The 21,616-nt window shown below is 40.3% G+C and overlaps 1 protein-coding gene across 2 annotated transcripts; it reads right to left on the bottom strand.

Annotated features, from left to right (window-relative positions):
- Positions 1–9,207: 9,207 nt before the first annotated feature.
- Positions 9,208–19,687, bottom strand: LOC306700594 (porphobilinogen deaminase-like; the record flags this gene model as incomplete). Of its 2 annotated transcripts, none has more annotated exons than XM_079165655.1 (14): positions 9,208–10,787; positions 11,335–11,421; positions 12,097–12,150; positions 12,331–12,450; positions 12,541–12,579; positions 12,668–12,781; positions 13,422–13,497; positions 13,583–13,660; positions 14,105–14,182; positions 15,388–15,443; positions 15,665–15,714; positions 16,546–16,618; positions 17,357–17,410; positions 19,546–19,687. In XM_079165655.1, 14 exons carry the CDS (start codon positions 19,567–19,569, stop codon positions 10,614–10,616), a joined length of 1,077 nt encoding a protein of 358 aa, XP_079021781.1. In that variant the 3' UTR covers positions 9,208–10,613. The 2 variants fall into 2 exon arrangements, with proteins under 2 accessions (XP_079021781.1, XP_079021780.1); XM_079165654.1 differs by lacking the exon at positions 19,546–19,687 and adding an exon at positions 17,526–17,555.
- Between the last annotated feature and the right edge of the window lie 1,929 nt (positions 19,688–21,616).

The raw sequence follows: 21,616 nt of genomic DNA, 5'->3' as shown, positions 1-21,616 counted from the left end.
CGTCCTTAAGATTTTCCATCATCATGTTCCTACAAAAGAGGATTTAGTTTCAGAACAAAGGACCACGACCTCTTAAGACCGCATCACTTGATGCTCGTCATCGGAGCCACCGGGTCGGGTTCTGGTGAAACCAGATGAAATCATGCAGGTTCACCAGAACCTCCTTCAGCTCAGACTCCAGCAGAGACCTGGTCCACCGTGGACAGACCCAGATCTGGCTTCACCTGCAGTCGGAGCTCCGGAGGGAGGAGGAGGCTGGACCCACTGGAGGTGAAGGGAGGCCCGGGAGAACCAGAACCAGGACTGAGAGGGGCAGACTGTCAGACCTGCTGCAGTAACATGAGAGGTTTACTAAAGAGACTCTGGTGCCAACGGACTCAAAGTACTTTAAGTTTATTAAAATGGGAAACATGAGCGTATACTGTTACTGCTTCCGTTTCGCGTTTCATTAAGAGGGTAACGACACAAAATGGATATTTAAAGGTATTTATTATGGACGCTCATCTGACACGTTTTTATTGTGCGATTGCGTTGAGATAGAAATGGCGCCGTATGGTCGAGGAAAAGAACGTGGTTGACGTTGAAGGTGTGAAAAGTTTTCTCTTCTGAATTAAATGTCAGAGCGGCACAAGTTTATTAAAAAACAAACAGACTCAGAGGAAGAATCCATGTTGTTCACGTCGTCTTTATTTATCGTCTCAACGTTTCATTCAATGTGTCCAGACGTTAACTTTAAATCTGTTTGTGTTGATTCTTAATTTAAGATGAGCGTCTGTTGGGCTTCATGTACGTGTTCATGTGTGAATGAATCTTCTGTTGTGTTTGTGAAGAATTGAGTTAAAACGGCTCCAATATGTTCACATGTTGAATATTCAATGGACTCAGGAGGTAAAGAGCAACATGACGGTGTGCGTTTGTTTTTTGTCCTGATTGAAATAAAAACATCCTCTTTCTCCACAGTGATAAATAACATAAGGTTTCTATTTATCCGTTTGGTTTGAACTACGCTGCAAAAACTGTAAAAGAGTACAAATACAATAAAACTCTACATCCTTCTTTTTGTTTACTTCTGTGAGTGTTTCCAGATGAACATTGCTTTAGTTTATTACTGTGTTTGACAAATTAGAAGCAGGACATTATTTTCTGGAAGAGTTGCAGTGAAGCACATTTTACCAGCAGATCATCCGGTCAAACAACATTCACAACATTCCTGAGATGTTTCCACCAATCAGCAGCAGCAGCTGCTTCTTCTGATTCAAATACACATTGACAGATGCAAACGCAGGTAAACAGTGAATATGACGAACATCATCAGAGCAATAATCTGGTTTTACGTCACCTACAAAATGAACGTTTGTTTATCAATCACTGTGAAGAGAAGTTGATGTAACATTTTGGTCGCCTTAAAATGTCCTTAGGTCCTACTTAGCTCCACCCTCTGTGTCACCTCTTGACACTCTTAATAAAGACAACGCCCAAAACCCAACATAACGACCAAAACCTAAGATAACGACCAAAACCTAAGATAACGACCAAAACCCAACATAACGACCAAAACCTAATATAACGCCCAAAACCCAACATAACGACCAAAACCCAACATAACGCCCAAAACCTAAGATAACGACCAAACCCCAAGATAACGACCAAAACCTAAGATAACGACCAAAACCCAAGATAACGACCAAAACCTAAGATAACGACCAAAACCCAACATAACACCCAAAACCTAAGATAACGCCCAAAACCTAAGATAACGACCAAAACCTAAGATGACGACCAAAACCTAAGATAACGACCAAAACCCAAGATAACGACCAAAACCTAAGATAACGCCCAAAACCCAACATAACGCCCAAAACCTAAGATAACGCCCAAAACCTAAGATAACGACCAAAACCCAACATAACGACCAAAACCTAAGATAACGACCAAAACCTAAGATGACGACCAAAACCCAACATAACGCCCAAAACCTAAGATAACGCCCAAAACCTAAGATAACGCCCAAAACCTAAGATAACGACCAAAACCTAAGATAACGACCAAAACCCAACATAACGCCCAAAACCCAACATAACGACCAAAACCTAAGATAACGACCAAAACCCAACATAACGACCAAAACCCAACATAACGACCAAAACCTAAGATGACGACCAAAACCCAACATAACGCCCAAAACCCAACATAACGCCCAAAACCCAACATAACGACCAAAACCTAAGATAACGCCCAAAACCTAAGATAACGACCAAAACCCAACATAACGACCAAAACCTAATATAACGCCCAAAACCTAAGATAACGACCAAAACCTAAGATGACGACCAAAACCTAAGATAACGACCAAAACCCAACATAACGACCAAAACCTAAGATAACGACCAAAACCCAACATAACGACCAAAACCTAAGATAACGCCCAAAACCTAAGATAACGACCAAAACCCAACATTACGCCCAAAACCCAACATAACGACCAAAACCCAACATAACGACGTCAAAGAACGTCATAATCAAATGGAGGAATCTGATTGGCTGTTTGTGGAGGGACCCAGTGGTGATGACTTCCTGCAGATCTGTATTTGTGCAAATCTGAACTGAATCCAAGCAAAGCTTTCACCACTTGGACCGTCTCCACTGTGGATTTATTCTGCACCTTTTGAGTGAGTCAATGTCTCTTCATCAACTGTATCACTTGACTGATTTTTATTACAACCATCATAATAAAATGGTCTGTAACCAAACTGAAGTCCTTTTGAGGATTTGTGCTGCCAATAAACTGTGATTAGCGGCCATGTTGAAACACAGGTGTGATCAATAACGCTGATTATGACCCTGCATGACTGCTGACTCAACAGAACCATAATTACCTTCATCAGTTACAGCTGTGTGGACCCGTCTGCTGGAGCAGGAAGGACTCTTTACTTCAGTCATGACGACGGCTCGGGTCTCTGAGGAAGAGATGTGGTAGAGTGAGCTGCTTTATTTTAATATCTGGAGAGTCAGAAATGAGATGAAAGTCTCTGATTCATGAAGTATTAAACTTCCAAATGAAATCCTGCTGTCGTGTTCAGATGAATCTGAGGATCTTCTGTTTCCCTTCAGTCACCAAACAGAAGAAACTCACTTATTTTAGGAGCTTTTCATGTGATCCTTGATGACTTGTGAACAGTTTAAAATGTGTGTACCAATGAATCTTCTTCTTATTTCTTTATTATTTAACGTCCAAACATGTAGTTGAAGGCGTGCGATTTACAACAAACACCAAGAATACAGTTTTAAATAAAGAACAGAAGACCGGAATGTTGTGATCAATGGACTCGACCGCGTTAAATGAAAATAATTTCCAAATAGTTTTTGGCACATTCGTCATATTTACTTTGTATTTCAGGCGTCACACTTGTTTTATTTCACTTATTTCCTTTCACGTTGTAGTTCTTTGTGCAGTCGACTTCCTGGAGCGTACAAACTCCTTTTGGTCGGTAACCCTGCTGTGAGTTCCATTCTGTAGATCAGTTTAGATTCAAATTTAAATGTTTAAATTTAAAATATGAATGGATCACAGAACTGTTGCCTCTTTCAGCAGGAAACACAACCCTGCAGGCAGAGGAAGGTCCTCCTGGTGAGTTACTGGATTATAGATGATGATAATGTTTCATATTCACAGGGAAGTGGAGCAGAAGAGGCAGGTAGTGGTTTTACATTTCTTTGGAAGCCTTTTTGCTTTCTTTCCAATAGTTAGATGAGAGGTTTGTGTTTGTTTGGTAAATCCAGTAAACTTCTCTATAAGTCAAAGTCTGATTAGTAGTTGAGAGACGACGTGTACAACAAGTAGCTGATTTTAACTCAAATGTCGTTTGGGTTAAAATAACTACGCAAAATGCCGAGTCAAATAGACCATAAAGCAGGGTACGCTTGAGGGGCGGCGTCTCTACCAGAGACGTATACGGCGTCTCTACGTTACTCCTCCTCAGTCCAAATATGGTCACTTCCTGTTTAATGGTTGCAAAAAACAACATGGCGACGGCAAAATCGCCGAACTTGAGGCTTCATAACATCAGTCCACAGACCAATGAGTGACGTCACGACGACTACGTCCACTTCTTATTTACAGTCTGTGGTACAGATTGGTAAATCAACCGGTTAGCTTAGCATATCACAAAGACTGGAAACAGCTTCCTGTCTCTGTCTAAATGTAACAAAACTGCGCCTAGCTTTTCCGTTTTTGTAAAAGTTGAATCGGCTTTCCATCTGTATGCTAAGCTAAGCTAACTATCTGCTGGCTGTAGCTTCACATTTACTGTACAGACATGAGAGTGCTATTCTCATTGTGATAATCTTCTTTGACGTGTTCCAGCTAGGTTTTGGGTGAAGCCGTCAGGAGCTGCTGAAGATATATATATATATATATATATATATATATATAATATATAAATATTACACCATATCTCAAACCGTCGACGTGAACATGGAGAGTTGGCCCATCGCTCCAGATGGCTACGTCCCAAACTCTGTGATCCGCAGCTTGTTGAAAAAGAAAAAGAGTCCCCAGACGGACACAACAAATGATCTGGAGGACCTGAGGGCAGGACTTTTTTGGTTTTTTCAAGATGAGGAGAAGACAAGCGATGAGAGGGATGAAGAGGAGAGAATTGCCCTCCTTAAGGAGTCCTACGACGTTCTGCACAAGATCAGTCTGCAGAACCAGCAGACATCTTGTGACGAACAAATAAACGAGGAGCCTCAGAGGGAAGAAATCTGCTACAATACAATAGAGACCTTAATGTAAGTAACGTGTCTCCTTTAAAACTGGTTCGCAATTCAAGTCCTCACAATAACCTTCAATACATCCTGTTCTAGACCGCCCTGTCATGGAAATGAAAATAAACAACTGAGACAGCATAAAGTGGAATGGAAGCCTTGTAAAGGCGTCACGTCTCCACTCCGACATCTCGATGAACGGGGAACATCCGGTGTCATAACCACCGGTACGAGCAGATGAGACACCAAACATCAGAGATAGATATCTTCTGAATACTTGAACCTTTTTTCTGCTTTTCTCTGTGACTTCAGCGCAGCCTCCAGTGGGAAGTCCTGCGGTGTCTGCAGACGATGTCCTCTCAAAGCAAGGTTACTGTCACCAACACTGCATAGCTCACTAAATATATTCATTCAATGTATGAAGACATTGGGCCTCATGCAAGAACCACATGTGGGAACAGAATTGTTCTTAATTAAGTTAGAAGCGATATAAGACAAACCTGAGTTTTAGTCCAGACCCGTCGTACGGTATGAGGGAAGAACCAGAACCAGGACTGAGAGGGGCAGACTGTCAGACCCTGCTGCAGTAAAATGAGAGGTTTTGTAAAGGGACCCTGGTGCTCAGAGACACTACAGCTTTAGGCATCCAATCTGGGACACTTGTACAAGCAGGTGATGGGATGTCTCGGAAAGAAATTCCCAAATGTTCTTCCCTTAGGCCCATTGGTTCTTACCGTATTTATATTACTACTCTTAAAATTGTACATTCACTGTCTTACATGTACCTTTCCACACTCACAGAACCCAGGATAGCCTCATACATACTACCTACAGAGCCCAAAACCTTGACTCCTCCTCCCCCGAAGCCTCCTTCTCCGTCTGGAGAGCCCAAAACCTTGACTCCTTCTCCGTCTGGAGAGCCCAAAACCTTGACTCCTCTTCCCCCGAAGCCTCCTTCTTCGCCTGGAGAGCCCAAAACCTTGACTCCTTCTCCGTCTGGAGAGCCCAAAACCTTGACTCCTCGTCCCCCGAAGCCTCCTTCTCCGTCTGGAGAGCCCAAAACCTTGACTCCTTCTCCGTCTGGAGAGCCCATAACCTTGACTCCTCGTCCCCCGAAGTCTCCTTCTCCGCCTGGAGAGCCCAATACGTTAACTCCTCGTCCCCCGAAGTCTTCTTCTCCACCTACAGAGCCCAAAACCTTCACTCCTCATCCCCCGAAGCCTTCCCTTCCAACCCCAGAGGATCCTCAAACCCAACCAGACCTTGGACTTCCTGAGTTCTCGCCGATCAGAGATACAGACTTCCTCCTCTCTTCCACCAAATATATCGACATCGGAAACCAATCATCGTTATCCCTTGATCGAAGAGTCTTGGAGCTCTACAGGAAGTACAGAGTTGGCATCAAGAACTCGTCACGCCTTGGAAAATGCTCCACCATCACTGATCATCCTCTTGCTTCTACGCCCTCCACCGTCCAGTCTACTTCTGTAGAGCTGAAGTCTGATTGGAGGAAGAACCTGCACAGACCTCTGCAAGGTTTCGCTTCTGCACCGGCCGCCAGAGAGCCTCCTGTCGAGTCTCCTGACGAGTCTTTCGATGCCGGACGGCTTGCAACGTCCGGCATCCCCTCACTGCGGTCTGGCGAGGGAGTAGACCACCATAGGGTGCTGCAAAAGATTCATATGAAAGACACCATGGACCCCTCGTCCTTTCACTTCCACAGCGAGATCCCGTTGAACGCCCAACAGACCTTCTTCACTTTGAATCCCTGTGGGAAGACCCAGTACGGGAGGCTGCAGTTTGACTGGATGAGGGGACACGATAAAGATGAGCTCTACGGTTTAGACCCAAGGAGACGGCAGTTGGTTTTGTCCCATCTTAGTAGATCGACTTAGCAACTCGCCAGCTCTTGAACCATTTCGTCATTTGGTCGAACAATAAAATAATGTGTTGCATTATTTTTGGCTGTGACGAAGATCTCTCAACAAATACTGAATTGGTTGGCATGAAGGTTTGCATTCATGACATTCATGGTCCCAAGAGGATGCATCCTACTGACTTTGGCGACACCCTGCAACTTTCCTTTTTAGTGCCATCTGCAGGTCACAACTGTCCGTTCACCATCAAGTTTAGTTTAGTTGCACATTATAAAAATGCACAAAGGTGGGAAAAGCCCCACCATTGCTTCAGTACCCCTGAATCTTATCGGAACATTTACCTCAGTAAGAAAGTAAGACATTTAGAAAGAACTGAAAATTCAAAAGTTGACTCAGAGTTAGCCTTTGAATTTGCTTTAAAGTAGGTCTTGAACTGTTCAGTAATATTCCCTTCACCTGGAAATATCTTATGAATAAAAACCGCTGATCGTTCCTCGTGTGAAACGAGAAGCCGATTTATTTGTCACGTAACTTGCGTACTTCAGTAGGTATTTCACTTTGGAGGTATTTAACCCAACCGAAGATCTCCAAAGATCATTTCTCTAAAGCCAACTAGTTTGTCTAAACCTCACTAAGTAGTTTAGTTGTAAGTTGACAGATTGATGAGTAATTTGATAAAAGAATCAAACATTCTACGTTAATTCATACAGGCATTAAAGCTGAAAAACAAATATGGCTAACGCTGCCTCACATTGTCTCAGGAGGTTTAAATTAAGTATAATGTACAATAAAGACCTATAAAATAAAAGTAATACAATATGGTGGAACAGAATGAAGGAAGAAAAAACAGGCGTTGTGTTATGTAAGGCAGAAATAACATTCATGAGATGAAACTTTAATAAAAACAAAGACAACAAGTTTGAAAATGTGATGAATACAGCATCTTACAGCAAATGTTTTTCATTCATTTCTTTGTTAATTTCATAAAAACAAAAGATTTGCATCCACTGAAGTATATAGTCACATGATTATGACTTATGCATTTTTTTATTATGACTTTAGCATCTCACAATTGGGACATCCATATCTCAAAAGTATAAAAGAATCTACGACATAATTATGAAAAGAAAGGTCTTATGACTTATGGTATAAGATTTATACCATAAGTACTAGATCCATATCTCATTCTTAAAAGATAAAGATGCCACAAATAGGAGATATGAATGTTATTATGATATTAAATCAAAATAAGATAACAGAAGTCTTTATCTAGAAAATACAAGAAAACGATGATATAATTGAGATACAGAAGTCAGAATTACGAGATACGGTTTTTATTGTTTTGTTTGTTGAATGAGACTTTGATTGCCTTTAATGATGAGTGTGGCGATACTATGGAAGCCCATTCCCGCCAGCAAAAAAAAAAAAAGAAATCCACCCAAAAAAGAAAAGATTATGACCTTTTTTTTTGTTATTTTACTTTTTTCCGGTTAAATAAAATAAAATAAAAAACAAAAAACATCATGATCTTTTTTTTTTTTTTTTTTCTTTTTTCCGGTTAAATAAAATAAAAAAACAAAAAAAACCCGTCATAATCTTTGTTCTTTTTTTGGGTGGATTTCTTTTTTTTCTTTTTTGCTGGCAAGAATGGGCTTCCATACAATACAGCTGTAAAACAAAAGAAATAATCTGTGATGTTTCCAGTTAAAATGTTTGTTTGATACTTTACATCTCGAACAGAATTCAACCTAAATTCAGTTCATGAAAGCCGATGAGAAGGTTCTCTGCGGTGCCTTTTACCTTTCAGACAGTCGATTATTCTACTGAACTAAACATCACAAGCTCACAGTTGGAGCTTAACGTGCTGCTGCGAGTTTAAAATCTGAGCAGAAAACTGAAAGCTATGCAGGAATTGCTGCAGAGTTAGTTTTTGTCAATAGAGTCTGGTGTCTTTGAAGAGATCATAGGTAACGGCTTCAGTTCCCCGTCAGAAAGGTAAAGAGATGAATATACAGTGTTCTGAAGTACCTCATACGACCCTACTTCAAAACATCCCACATGTCATCTCCAGTCCCGTGCTGGGACACGCTCCCCCTAGATTCTCTTCATGTAGGAAATATGAAATACTTTCCTTCTCTCTGTAAGAGAGTTAGCTAGCATACTCTTAAAAACAGTAAACCTCCGCTGAAACTGTTGCATTCAACACGAGCCAAATGAGGAAGTAAAGCTTTGTAGAGAAGGGACTTTTATTTTGAAGGAGCCCAGCGAGATAAAACACGACTCAATCTGAGATTTATGCTTTATGGTCTGATCAAGACCTCGTGACTGAATAAACATTTTTATTTACATTTCACCGCTCAGAACCACGACATGTGCACACATGATCGCAAAACTCATCTTTGGTACCATCAGACGTCTCGGTCTGGGTTTTCATCGTTGGTTATGGGAGGAAATATTTAAAATGCAGGATTTTAGCTGCATCCCGTTTATTATGCGAACACTATGCTCAAATGCTTTAAAAGAAAGACAGAAAGAACCCCCCCCCCCCCCCCCCCCCATGAGGATATCAGCCAGAGATTGATCTTTAAGAGCTGACGACACAGACCAGTAACACAGTCGTGAAATACAATCTATTGGTTTTGTGTACAGGGACTCGGGATTGTTGTTTTTTTTTGTGTCGCTCAGCACAAAAATAAAGCCAATGGAAAGTCAGTTAGGATCCTTATTGGTGATTAAATACATCCACTAACTAAGCAACAGTCAGAGCAAGTGCTTTATAATATCCAAAAAGATGATTATTAGAGGACGAGAGGAGAGATGGATCCAACAGACAGGACTTTAACTAGAAGACCGGTGTTTGACACCACGCTGTGGTTTTATGGTCGTGGTTTTCCAAACTGTTCGGGACAGTTTTCCTGAATGTAATTATTTATATAACTGGTTTTGTTGCCTCAACCTAACTGTTGGTGGTTGTGTTGCCTCAACCTAACTGTTGGTGGTTGTGTTGCCTCAACCTAACTGTTGGTGGTTGTGTTGTCTCAACCTAACTGTTGTTGGTTGTGTTGCCTCAACCTAACTGTTGGTGGTTGTGTTGCCTCAACCTAACTGTTGGTGGTTGTGTTGTCTCAACCTAACTGTTGTTGGTTGTGTTGCCTCAACCTAACTGTTGTTGGTTGTGTTGCCTCAACCTAACTGTTGTTGGTTGTGTTGTCTCAACCTAACTGTTGGTGGTTGTGTTGTCTCAACCTAACTGTTGGTGGTTGTGTTGTCTCAACCTAACTGTTGGTGGTTGTGTTGTCTCAACCTAACTGTTGGTGGTTGTGTTGCCTCAACCTAACTGTTGGTGGTTGTGTTGTCTCAACCTAACTGTTGGTGGTTGTGTTGCCTCAACCTAACTGTTGGTGGTTGTGTTGTCTCAACCTAACTGTTGGTGGTTTTGTTGCCTCAACCTAACTGTTGGTGGTTGTGTTGTCTCAACCTAACTGTTGTTGGTTGTGTTGCCTCAACCTAACTGTTGGTGGTTGTGTTGCCTCAACCTAACTGTTGGTGGTTTTGTTTTTAATGTAATGTCCCAAAAAACAAAGTCGTTCTGAGGGACATGAAAAGAAGAAAAAGGACATTTCATGTTCCTGTACACAAAACCAATAGATTTTATTTTGTGACTATTTAACAAACTGTTGACGTGAGACTGTGTTGGAGGATGTCTGAAGGCCACGTAGTGTTTCTCCCAGTAAAGTGGTCTCCACATGGAGCTGGTTCCATGAGGTACTAAGAAGAACAGACTGGAACCAAGTCCACGAGTGCATCAGACTGATGACGGCAGCACACAACTTTGGTCCAAGTAGTGTTTAGAATCTATTTATCTATCGCCATTCTTCTTCTCCACATAACGTCAAAAACTAACATAAAAAAAAAGGCTTTACTGGACACAAGGCTGAGACCGGCGGCCCTCGAGGACCCGGCGGGTGATTATCTGGCGTCGTTGAGCTGCCGGGCCACCGTCAGGATGTCCTTGGCTCCTTTGCTCAGCAGTAAGTTGGCCAGGTCGATCCCCAGCCGCTCGGCTCCGTCCTGGGCTTCACCCGAGATCTTATCGGCCGTGACGCCGACCCGCTGGACCCGCTCGTCCACCGCGTCGGAGCTCTGTGAGTGCACAAAAACGCACAACGTCAATATGAAGTAATCACAGTAGAGGATGGTGGGTGGGAACTGTAGGGGCACTGTGACGGTTCCCTGTGGAGCACCGGGGTCACCGGTGACTATCAAACCCCAAATAAACAGGTTTTTTTAAAGGGGATCAAGCCCACAATGAAACAAAATTAATAAAAGCAACAAACTATCAAATATCTTTTTGATAGAAATTTCAAGTGCCAGTGTGATGGTTTTTGCTCTGATTTGTTAGTACTTTAGGGAGTGCCTTCAGAGTGATGACTTTTTCTTTCTATTAATTACATACATTTGTGGATTTTTAATACATTTATTTAAAACAAGAAATATTTGTGTGTGCATCAGAAATATGGCCTAATATAAGTAGCCTGTATTCAACGCTCTTGTTGTCCTGTTGTTGTTCCGTTAATCTAATGTCTTTTGTCTTGGAAAAAAAATTAAAAGAAAGAAAAAATGAATAAATTAAATAAATGAATGGCAATGGTCATTAATGTGACCGACACACTGCTCACTCAGCCGTCACCTTGCCATCAGCAGCGACGCTCGTCTGCATGGTTTCCTTCAGACTGTCGGACCCGTCCAGGCTGAACACCGCCCCCGTCAGGTAGAGCTGGAACAACAAATGACCGTCAGTCAAACCGGGATTATGTTAGAACAAATTAACAGCCTGTCCAACAGCTACACTATCTGGACTGAAGCTGGACAGAGGAGGAGCGACGTAGAGACGCCGTATACGTCTCTGGTAGAGACCTGTCAATCACCGTGTAGCCCCGCCCCTAAAGCATCCCCTGCTTTATGGTCTGTTTGACTCTAAATGGACCATCATTTACTAAATGAACATCATGCTGTATTGAAGAAGACTTGAAACTAGAGATTGAGACCATAAACTCATGTTTACAATGTTTACTGAGGTAATAAATCAAGAGAGAAGTAGAGTCATTTTCTCATAGACTTCTATACAACCAGAGGAGTCGCCCCCTGGTGGACATTAGAGAGAATGCAGCTTTAACACATGAAGCTTTGACTTCACTTTAAAGAACCAGAGGTTATCATCATTTTATACTATTAAGACATTTGTGTGACATTGTCATATTTAATTAGCAAATCTAATCTTTGATCTCGACGCCAGGTGGACGTTTGTTCCCACCAGGTGTTCCTGAGACATCTCGCAGCAGCAATAACTAGATAGGGGCGGAGCTTAGCAAATGGTCAAGTGTATGCATGCAAAATGTATTACGTGTGTGTATGTGTGTGTGTGTGTGTGTGTGTGTGTGTTTGCAGCTACCTGGGAGTTCTTCAATTCGGTGTGTACGGCCACCGGTACGCTGCACCCGCCCTCCTGCAAACGATCAATTCAATACATGAGGATTTACATGTGCACACAATAAGTGAAAGAGTGTGTTTGTTTGTACCAGGTGTGTGTGTGTGTGTGTGTGTGTGTGTGTGTGTGTGTGTGTGTGTGTGTGTGTGTGTGTGTGTGTGTGTGTGTGTGTGTGTGTGTGTGTGTGTGTGTGTGTACCAGGTGTCTGAGGAAAGCTCTCTCAGCTATGCAGCGCAGCACTGTTTCTGGGTCGTGGAGGACAGACACCATCTCCAGGATGTCGGCATCTCTGGACCGAACCTCCACCGCCAGAGCCCCCTGACAGAACACACACACATTTAAATATAAATACAGTGTGTTGTGTTATTGTCGATTAGCCTCCTCTTCATCTTATTTGTCCATTCTTACCTGTCCAACGGCGTACATGCAGTCTTCAGGCCCGAGGATCTAGAGGTGGAAACAACCGGTTTGACTGTTAGAAGACAAGACGTCACAGATTTGAGGACTTCGGGTGGTGGTGGTGGTGATGTTTTACCTGGCTGATCCGGTTGTCCCAGCCCATCCTCCGGAGGCCGGCAGCGGCCAGGATGATGGCGGCGAAGTCGTCCTTCTCGTCCAGCTTCTTCAGACGCGTGTTCAGGTTCCCTCGCTAGAGACGACAGCTCAGGAAAAACAAAATATCCATCCTGGTTCGCTCGCACGTACAGTTTGTTGAGCAGTGAAATATAAATAATTGATATTCTGCATCTTTCCAATAGATTTCAGCTAAATCTAGAATCCCAAATAGTCTTTTTCTTTTAGATATCAACAGGTATCCAAAAAAAAGATATCTACAGGTTCGTACAGGTCCGGGATATAAGCTCCCAGCTTGTTAGCCCCTCCATTGATGCTTCAACAGGAAGTGACCATATCTGGACTGAGGAGTGACGTAGAGACGCCGTATACGTCTCTGGTAGAGACCTGTCAATCACTGTGTAGCCCCGCCCCTAAAGCATCCCCTGCTTTATGGTCTGTTTGACTCTAAATGGACCATCATTTACTAAATGAACATCATGCTGTATTGAAGAAGACTTGAAACTAGAGATTGAGACCATAAACTCATGTTTACAATGTTTACTGAGGTAATAAATCAAGAGAGAAGTAGAGTCATTTTCTCATAGACTTCTATACAACCAGAGGAGTCGCCCCCTGGTGGACACTAGAGAGAATGCAGCTTTAACACATGAAGCTTTGGCTTATTGCCTGTTTTTTTGTATGTTTAACATCAAGATTGGTTCCTGAAAGGATACGATATCTTTGAACACCAGGTGGGGGAATCTCTTCTTCAGCTGAGCAGCGCGGCGAAGTGAACTGGTGCCAATCACGCTACACAAATAAAAGGGAAGACATGATGTTATCAATACTTTTTTAAATGAGGGGGAAACACAAAACAGGACTAGTTGGGCTGTACCTGTTTTCTGGCAGAGTCTCCAGAGTTTTCCCCTCATGTTTGGGGTGTAAAACCGCTGCATCATGGGGGTTCTCTCTCCTAGAGGCAGACAGGAAGCAAAGGACTGGTTTTAGCTGGTCTAATGAAAACCACAACTTTATATTTTCACATTTCACTTTATATTTTGAATCTCACTTTTTCTGCTTTAGTTGATTTTTTATTAACTATATTCTATTTTACACTGTTGTCAGTGTTACTTCTTATACACTTAATACTTGTGATTCTATTGTTCATATATATTTGTATTTGTATTCTATTGTTTCTTATTCTTCTGTAATCTTTAATGAAACACAAGAATAATAAACTTCTATCTTATCTTAGATACTATGATCACCGGCAGAAAGGACTTTTAAGTAATATCTGACTTGTTCTGACTCAAATTGGAAGTGTTCCAGCTCCACTAACGTACAGTTATTAAAGTACACTACTACATGATACAGGGTGAGTTCATACAGACACACTGGTTGTGAGAGTAGCACCTACTTCAGCACGGCCCCGATGGTGAATCCTGAAGGCAGCGTGGTGGGAAGGTCCTTCAGAGAGTGGACGACCAGATCGACCCTGTGGGACGCAGAGGAACACAGTACTCAGTACACAGTATTCAGTACACAGTACACAGTACTCAGTACTCAGTACTTGCTGCCTCCATGTCTCATGTTTATAACACAGTCATTCAGTGCTGTGCATGTTTAACATTGTGGAGCCAGCTGCTACTTCTGAGGCTGTGAATCAAAGGGTTTCATGAGCGGCACACAGAGGAAGCTCTTATGAAGACATGAAATGATCCTCTAACAGACTCATCACTGGGTTTTATTCAAAGCTCGCATGTTTTTTGTAACTCTTTTGTCTCCCTTTAAAAAAAAATAAAAATAAAAGTTGCTCTGATGTCCTAAGAGGACAAAAACATTTCTGCTTCAAAAACTGTCATACATTTTATATTAATATTATTTTCCACTCTCACAAAGTAAAATCTTTTATATCATGGTCTGGGTGAATACTCGATTCTGATTGGCTGCAGGGTGCCCATTAATTCCTGATAATGAACACCTGCTAAGTAGTGCTTAACTACTATTACTACTACTTAACTACTACTACTATTACTACTATTACTACTACTATTATTACTACTTAACTACTACTACCATTACTACTACTACAACTACTATTATTACTACTACTATTATTATTACTACTATTACTATTATTATTACTACTACTAGTACTACTACTACTACTACTACTACTATTATTACTACTTAACTACTACTACTATTACTACTACTACAACTACTATTACTACTATTATTATTACTACTACTACTATTATTACTACTACTACTAGTACTACTACTACTACTACTATTATTACTACTTAACTACTACTACTATTACTACTATTATTATTACTACTACTACTACTATTATTACTACTACTACTATTATTACTACTACTACTTAACGACTACAGATCAACTTCAACTTAGCCTGATACCATTAGCATGAAGCTAGCGTTATGCTAATAAAGATTTTGTGAAAGTATCGATATTACTTCGGTAACTAGTCTTGTCGTTAATAAAAACAGTCGACCTGTCGACCGGACGGAACGTTATTGCGTGACTGTATTTTGTCTCCACACTTTATTATAGGAGCTGAGGTTCAACAAGGGTTGAATTCATCCCTCGGTGTTTGACAGCTACGATGCTAAAGTCTTCACAGAGTGAGCCGGTCAGTCACACGGTTGGAGAAACGACGGCGGGAACACTCACTCATTCCTCTCCAGAGCGTTCTCCAACTCTTTGGTGAACAAACTCTTCTCTCCAATCTGTGTTTAAAAGAAGAGAAAACGTGATTTTTATACGTTATCCGTTACAATGAAAATAAGACATTTAAAAGCAGCAGATTTACATTGTATCTTCCATTTAAATGTATTTAAGCATTAAATCTGAAATGATACACTAATATTCTGGAGAGCAATAGGAGTGTGTAACCAGTCTGCGATGTCCTGTAGCTAATGTAAATAGTGATGATAATAATAATAATCACCTTCGATAAAGCCGTGTCCAGGATTTTGTCTCCGATCGTTGACATCCCGACTGAAAGAGAGAAGTTACAAACGTTAAACGACACGATTAACCAGCGATATTAAAGACACAGGTTACTAAAACAATATATATATTATAATATTATTAATATTTGGAATAATAATAATGTGTGGGGGGGGGGGGGGGGGGGGGGGGCACCAGCTGTTATGGGCTAACAATGATAAAGGTGTAACCTGTTCCACCCTAACAGGTGTAGATGTCAATCAAGGACAGTTTGAACACGCCCACTCAGTCAACACCCATAATACTACCAGACCCGTATGTCACAATATAGTATGCAAACACACCAGGAAGTTCTACTGTCTCCTATCTGACCCACAATCCTTTGCGCAGCAGATATATGAGCAAGAGGGTCAAAGGTCAAGGTGCCAATGCCCCGATTGAACGCATGCTGAACGCTGCAGAAGGTACTTCATAAGTAGAAAGAAAAGGTTTGAGATTCAGAACGCAGAAGTGTAATCCTGTTAATCCTGCAGAATACATGAAAACATCAGTTCAGCAAGTTGTTGGTGTAGAAGTTATTATTTTATTAATTCAGTACATTCATATGTATAATAATAACTGTATTTATAGAGCACCTTTAAAAACAGTTTGACAATCTGTGTCAGTACTCTGTGTCAGTACTCTGTGTCAGTACTCTGTGTCAGTACTCCGTGTCAGTACTCCGTGTCAGTACTCCGTGTCAGTACTCCGTGTCAGTACTCCGTGTCAGTACTCCGTGTCAACACTCTGTGTCGGCCGTTACTCAGAGCACAGGTATCAATATCGGGGCTGAAAGAGTGCCGTGTGATTATGGGATGGTTATTAGAAAGTGATCCTCACCTATTTCCAGGCTGATGTCGGGGTTCAGCTTCTTCAGCTTGTCGACCACGCTGTCCGTCTGGATACGAGCCAGCTGAGGAAGAGAAGCTCAGACCTTCAGACCTTCAGACCTTTAGACCTTTAGACCTTTAGACATTTAGACCTTTAGACCTTGAGACCTTGAGAGCTTTAGACCTTTAGGAGGAGGAGGAACACTTATCTTTAAATAAAGACACTGTGGAGTCAGAGCTGTTATCTCTGCAGACATCTGTAACTGCTGCAAGGAGCAACGCTGCAGCACACAATTCATCTTTAGACATTGTTATATATTATTATATATTATTATTATTATATATTATTATAGAGCACTTTTCTAGGATTAAGCACAAAGTGCTTTCCAGATTAAAAGATTTACAGAATAAGAATTATAAGTAAGTAAGATGTGGAAATAAGATCATATAAAACAGGTTCAAGAAGTTCAAAAAAGGAAAATACCACATATACATATATATATATATATATATATATATACATATATTAGTTATATAAGTTATATAAAACAGATAGAATGGCAATAAAGGAACGAATTCTTGAATTAGAAACAGATGAAAGTGCAAATATATAGAAGAAAAACAGTAAGAAATATTATTATTTAAAATTTAAATCTGTAATGACAATAAAATAAAACACCATCAAATAGTACTTTAGTTACTGTAGTTCTGGAGAAGTTGAACTGAGAGAGAGTTTTGTATTTGTTTCTTAATTGATGAAAACGTTTGGATGATATTTATGTTAACGTGACATCATGCACACTCAGGACGCGGTACTGTACCTGACTCTTGCGGGTTCCGACCCGGATGACCCGACTCACCGCGCCGCTACCGTCCTGCAAGAACACGAAAGGAGAAAATTTAGCCCAGAAGAGTTTAAACTGTGATGGAAACGTTCACCCTGACGTCCGTGAATGAGCCTCAAACACACGGACTCTTGTCTCCTCTCACCCTCGTGTACTTGTACGGTCCCTCCATCATCGTGTGTCCTCACTGAGCGTGTGGAGACGAGCGTGTCCGCTGAGGTCATAAAGCCTCAACATACTGAACAGTGGTCTTTTTACCGGACCCCCCCCCCCCCCCCCCTCCTCCTCCTCCTCCTCCTCCTCCTCCTCCTCCTCCTCCTCCTCCCCCCCCTCCTCCTCCTCCAGGACCTCCACCCTAAGTCATCTCTGGTTGCAGAAGATAAGTGTACCATTTCATGGAGTCCGTTATGAACACAGGGAGGGGCGTCCTGTGTTTGAGGTGTGGTCAAAGAGTTTTCTGATAAATACAAACTTCAAAAAAAAGAAATCAAAGAAGAAATTCAACTGTGTGGAAACTAAAATAAAATAAAACTCTTTTAAATGTGGTTGGATTGGTGAACATTAAATAAAAAGCGTCTTTATGATATAAAAGATATAAAAACGGCGTCTTGCTTAAATTAAATATGAACTCCAATTAAATAAATATTATTTCACAACTTAGTTCGTTCATTTATATGCGTTTTGTATGTTTAACATAGATGTGACTACTTATACAATTAGATATATTGTTTATACTTATATATATATATATACACTTCTCCTACACGCCTCAGATGAAATATTGAACTTCTTACATCACTATTAGTTCGACAGCTGTAGTTACTCGTTGTTTTATGAATCATCGTACAAACAAAACGTATGAAGAAGTTTTAAAATGTTGAAACGATCGGTTTAATAATCAATTAAAGATGAAGTCTTTGATGTAAAAAGAAGAAACATTTCATGATTTCTTTTAAATGTGAAGATTTGTTGCTTTTCTTGTGGAAAGAAAAATGAATAATTTGAAGTTTTGGTAATTGGTTAAATAATCAGCAGATTCATCCAAAATGAAGAGTCTGGAGTCAGAGCAGGAAGTGGGCGGGGCCTAGCTGGATCAGAGCCTTTATATAAGAGATTGAGTTCAGGTGTGAAGTCTTTACCTGCAGCAGAACCCTGAGTTACACGTGAGTTTACTTACTCTTAGTACATTTATATTTACATGAGTTATTTAAGTTAGAATCATGTACATTGTGTTAATTGTTGTCTGCAGATATTCGTGTTTAAATTCAGTGATTGGTGGTAATAATACACTATATATCTCTCTATCTCTCTTTCTGTTTTAGATAAACTCAGCAGACCGTGTGCCTCACCTGCTGCATCACCTGTTGTCTACAACACATCCCGACTGAAGTGGACTCTTCAGGTGTTTCATTGGGCCCAACTGAACATTCATAGTATTAATCACAGTACCTGCCAACGTTGTGCGGGCGGATACACGCAGAATAGGTTATATTTTGTAGTCATTTATATCTTCTATTTGAAGATATAACCTTTGATATTTAAAAGGCTAACAAATATATTTAGAACAAAAAAATGTTAGTTAGGGTGTTTGCGAACGTTAGTTGCCAGATTTCGCGAGAGTACGTTGTTGAGACAGAAAGGTCTCGAATAAAGTCAATTTCCTCCGGATTTGTCTGTTTGAAAATACCGTTTTTATGGCCTAGTGTTTAGAAGATGTGTAGCTTGTGAAAAACAAACTGGCTTCAAGCTGTGTTTAGGTGAAATAATCTGTCATAATCGACGGTCACGTCTCCTATTAGACTTCATAAACTCAGGATCCACCGCCAGTCTCGTAAAGGGGGCGGGGCCTGTAACTGAATACCAACGGTTGTTGCCGGTAGTTACTGTGACGCTGCTGTCCATGTCGTAAAACTGGGATTGTGCTATAGAATCAGCTAAAATACGGGATTAATAGTTTACCGTCGTACTTTATTAACCGATCAGGTAAACTACGTAATCCGGTTAACTTCTTTTTCTAGCTTCATCTGTCAACGTTTGACAGCCAACTGCGATGGACTGACCAATCACGGCGCTCCAAATGACGGGCAATGCGGAAATGGGCGCTCTCACTCAAGGTGCTTCATGCGTGTGGTGTGGTAAAAAGACTTTTAGGTTAAAACACCTACCGCAGAACTTGATTCCCCCGACATGTCTGTGATCCGGATCACTCCACCGATGGTGTACGAATTGCTTTGACCCACAGACCATTAAAAAAAACAGGCAATCCTTGAGTAGTCAGGGCGCTGCTCTCACGGAGCTCCTCTATGAATGAACATGTGACGTCATCAGACTGCGCTGGCGGTCACTTCCTGGTTCAGTCTTTCAGCTTCCTCTCTTTGGTAGTAGGCCTAACCTAATAAAAGTAGGGATTTAAGGGACCAATCAAACACATATATATATATATATATATATATATATATATATATATATATATATATATATATATATATATAGCGCAGCACGAATTTAAGTAAAGGAAGATGTATTTTTTATTTTTTTTTAATAAACCCTTAATTGGGAATTAAAGATCTTGTGGATGAAATGGAAAAGAGGATTATAATGAATGTTCATACTGGTCTTAAGAGTTCTGTTATTGGAATAGTGTGAATTGTGTGATGAACAAACTGTGGGCCATGTTTTATTCTGTCAGAGGTTTGATTCAACAAGAGGAAAACAAGTTTTGAAAAATGGGTTACGAAAGATTGGAGAGGAAAATATATAGAAGTAATAAAGACAAATTCTAGTGACAAATGTAGGAAAGTATCAACGGTACAAGACTAATGAATATAATTGGAAAATGTCATGTATTTTTTTATTTATTATTTTATTAAATTGTTGTGGATAGATCCTTAGTCAACACTCCAGATTAGTGGGTGGTGGTAATGCACCCGAAAGCTGTTTCACGCCATTAAAAACAAAAGAAGCAGAAATGGTCAACCTACCATGTAGGGAGGATGAATTAAAAAATGTGGTTTTAATGTGTGATGTTTTTTTAAAATTGGATATAATGAAGTCCTGAAATCTTCATTCGAGACAAAGTGGAACAATTTCCTGAAGACTAAGAACATGCAGTCCATTAGAGGAATGACTTTAAAAGCTGGTGTAAAATCAATAAAAAACTATATAAACTTTGGACTTCTGTCAACAAAGTACCACACCCATCCACTGCTTCATGAGAAAATATCACCCAAAGGGAAAACGGCAGTCTCTCACACGTTGAGTTTTTTTGGGATATTTGGAGTTAAAACCTGGTGTTCACACAGAATAAACAGAGCCGACTGTGTGGAGCTCAACTCTTCATACACACTGTAAATAATGACATCTGGTGACCAAAGAAAGTTACTGCAACACTGTGAATAATGTGTTTACATGGAGTGTTGGAAAGGGCAAAGTGTGGTCGGAAACGGTTTATTGCCGTTATTATTTATAGTAGGTCTGCACATACAAGATATTTGGCTCAGTGATTGGTGCATAACAATAAACACAGTGCAATAAACGTACAATCATGATCCTTAAAGATAATTACATTTATGCTTTCTCACCTTTTCCCATTTTTGCATAATTACATTTATAGAACTTTGCTTGGGAGGATATGCAGAAGATAAGCACACATTTAAACAAAGGTTTTATTACTAAGTTTCAGCTCAGGGCACCAATCAGGTCTGCTGATTATTTATTTATGAATGTTGCCAATCAAACCGTCAATTAAGTTAAAACAAACAAGTCGTAGCACTGATATGTAATCTTGATAACGGTAACCAAACAGATCAATAGTTGATCGTTAAGGTTTATTTACACAAATTAATTACTCAGAAAACAAGTTAAACTAAGGATAAGTTTAGATGTTTTAAAAAAATAAAATAAAAGTGATAGTTTGTGTTGTGTGATCAGTGAAATTACTATAAAAAGATATATATTCCTAAATGATGACGAACATAAAGCTCATTATTACTTATTGCTTCAAGCATACATGTGATCTCTCACTGGTTTGCCATTAATTATGAATGAGCGTTGGTTGAAGTGTGTAAATGTTCAAAATATATCTTTAGGGTTTAAGTTTATCTCAACCAAAGTGCTGTTTAATTAATACCAGATACGATTATTAGTGTCGTAAATAATTTAAAAAAAAACACTCACAATCAGTTTTAACACGTTTGATACATTAAAGAAAACCTATTATTTGTATTGATTTATTTC

The sequence above is a fragment of the Pholis gunnellus genome (assembly GCF_910591455.1).
Source record: "Pholis gunnellus genome assembly, chromosome: 9".
Taxonomy (NCBI): Eukaryota; Metazoa; Chordata; class Actinopteri; order Perciformes; family Pholidae; genus Pholis; species Pholis gunnellus.
The sequence above is the reverse complement of the archived record's forward strand: the minus strand, read 5'-3'. Positions and strand labels throughout refer to the sequence as shown.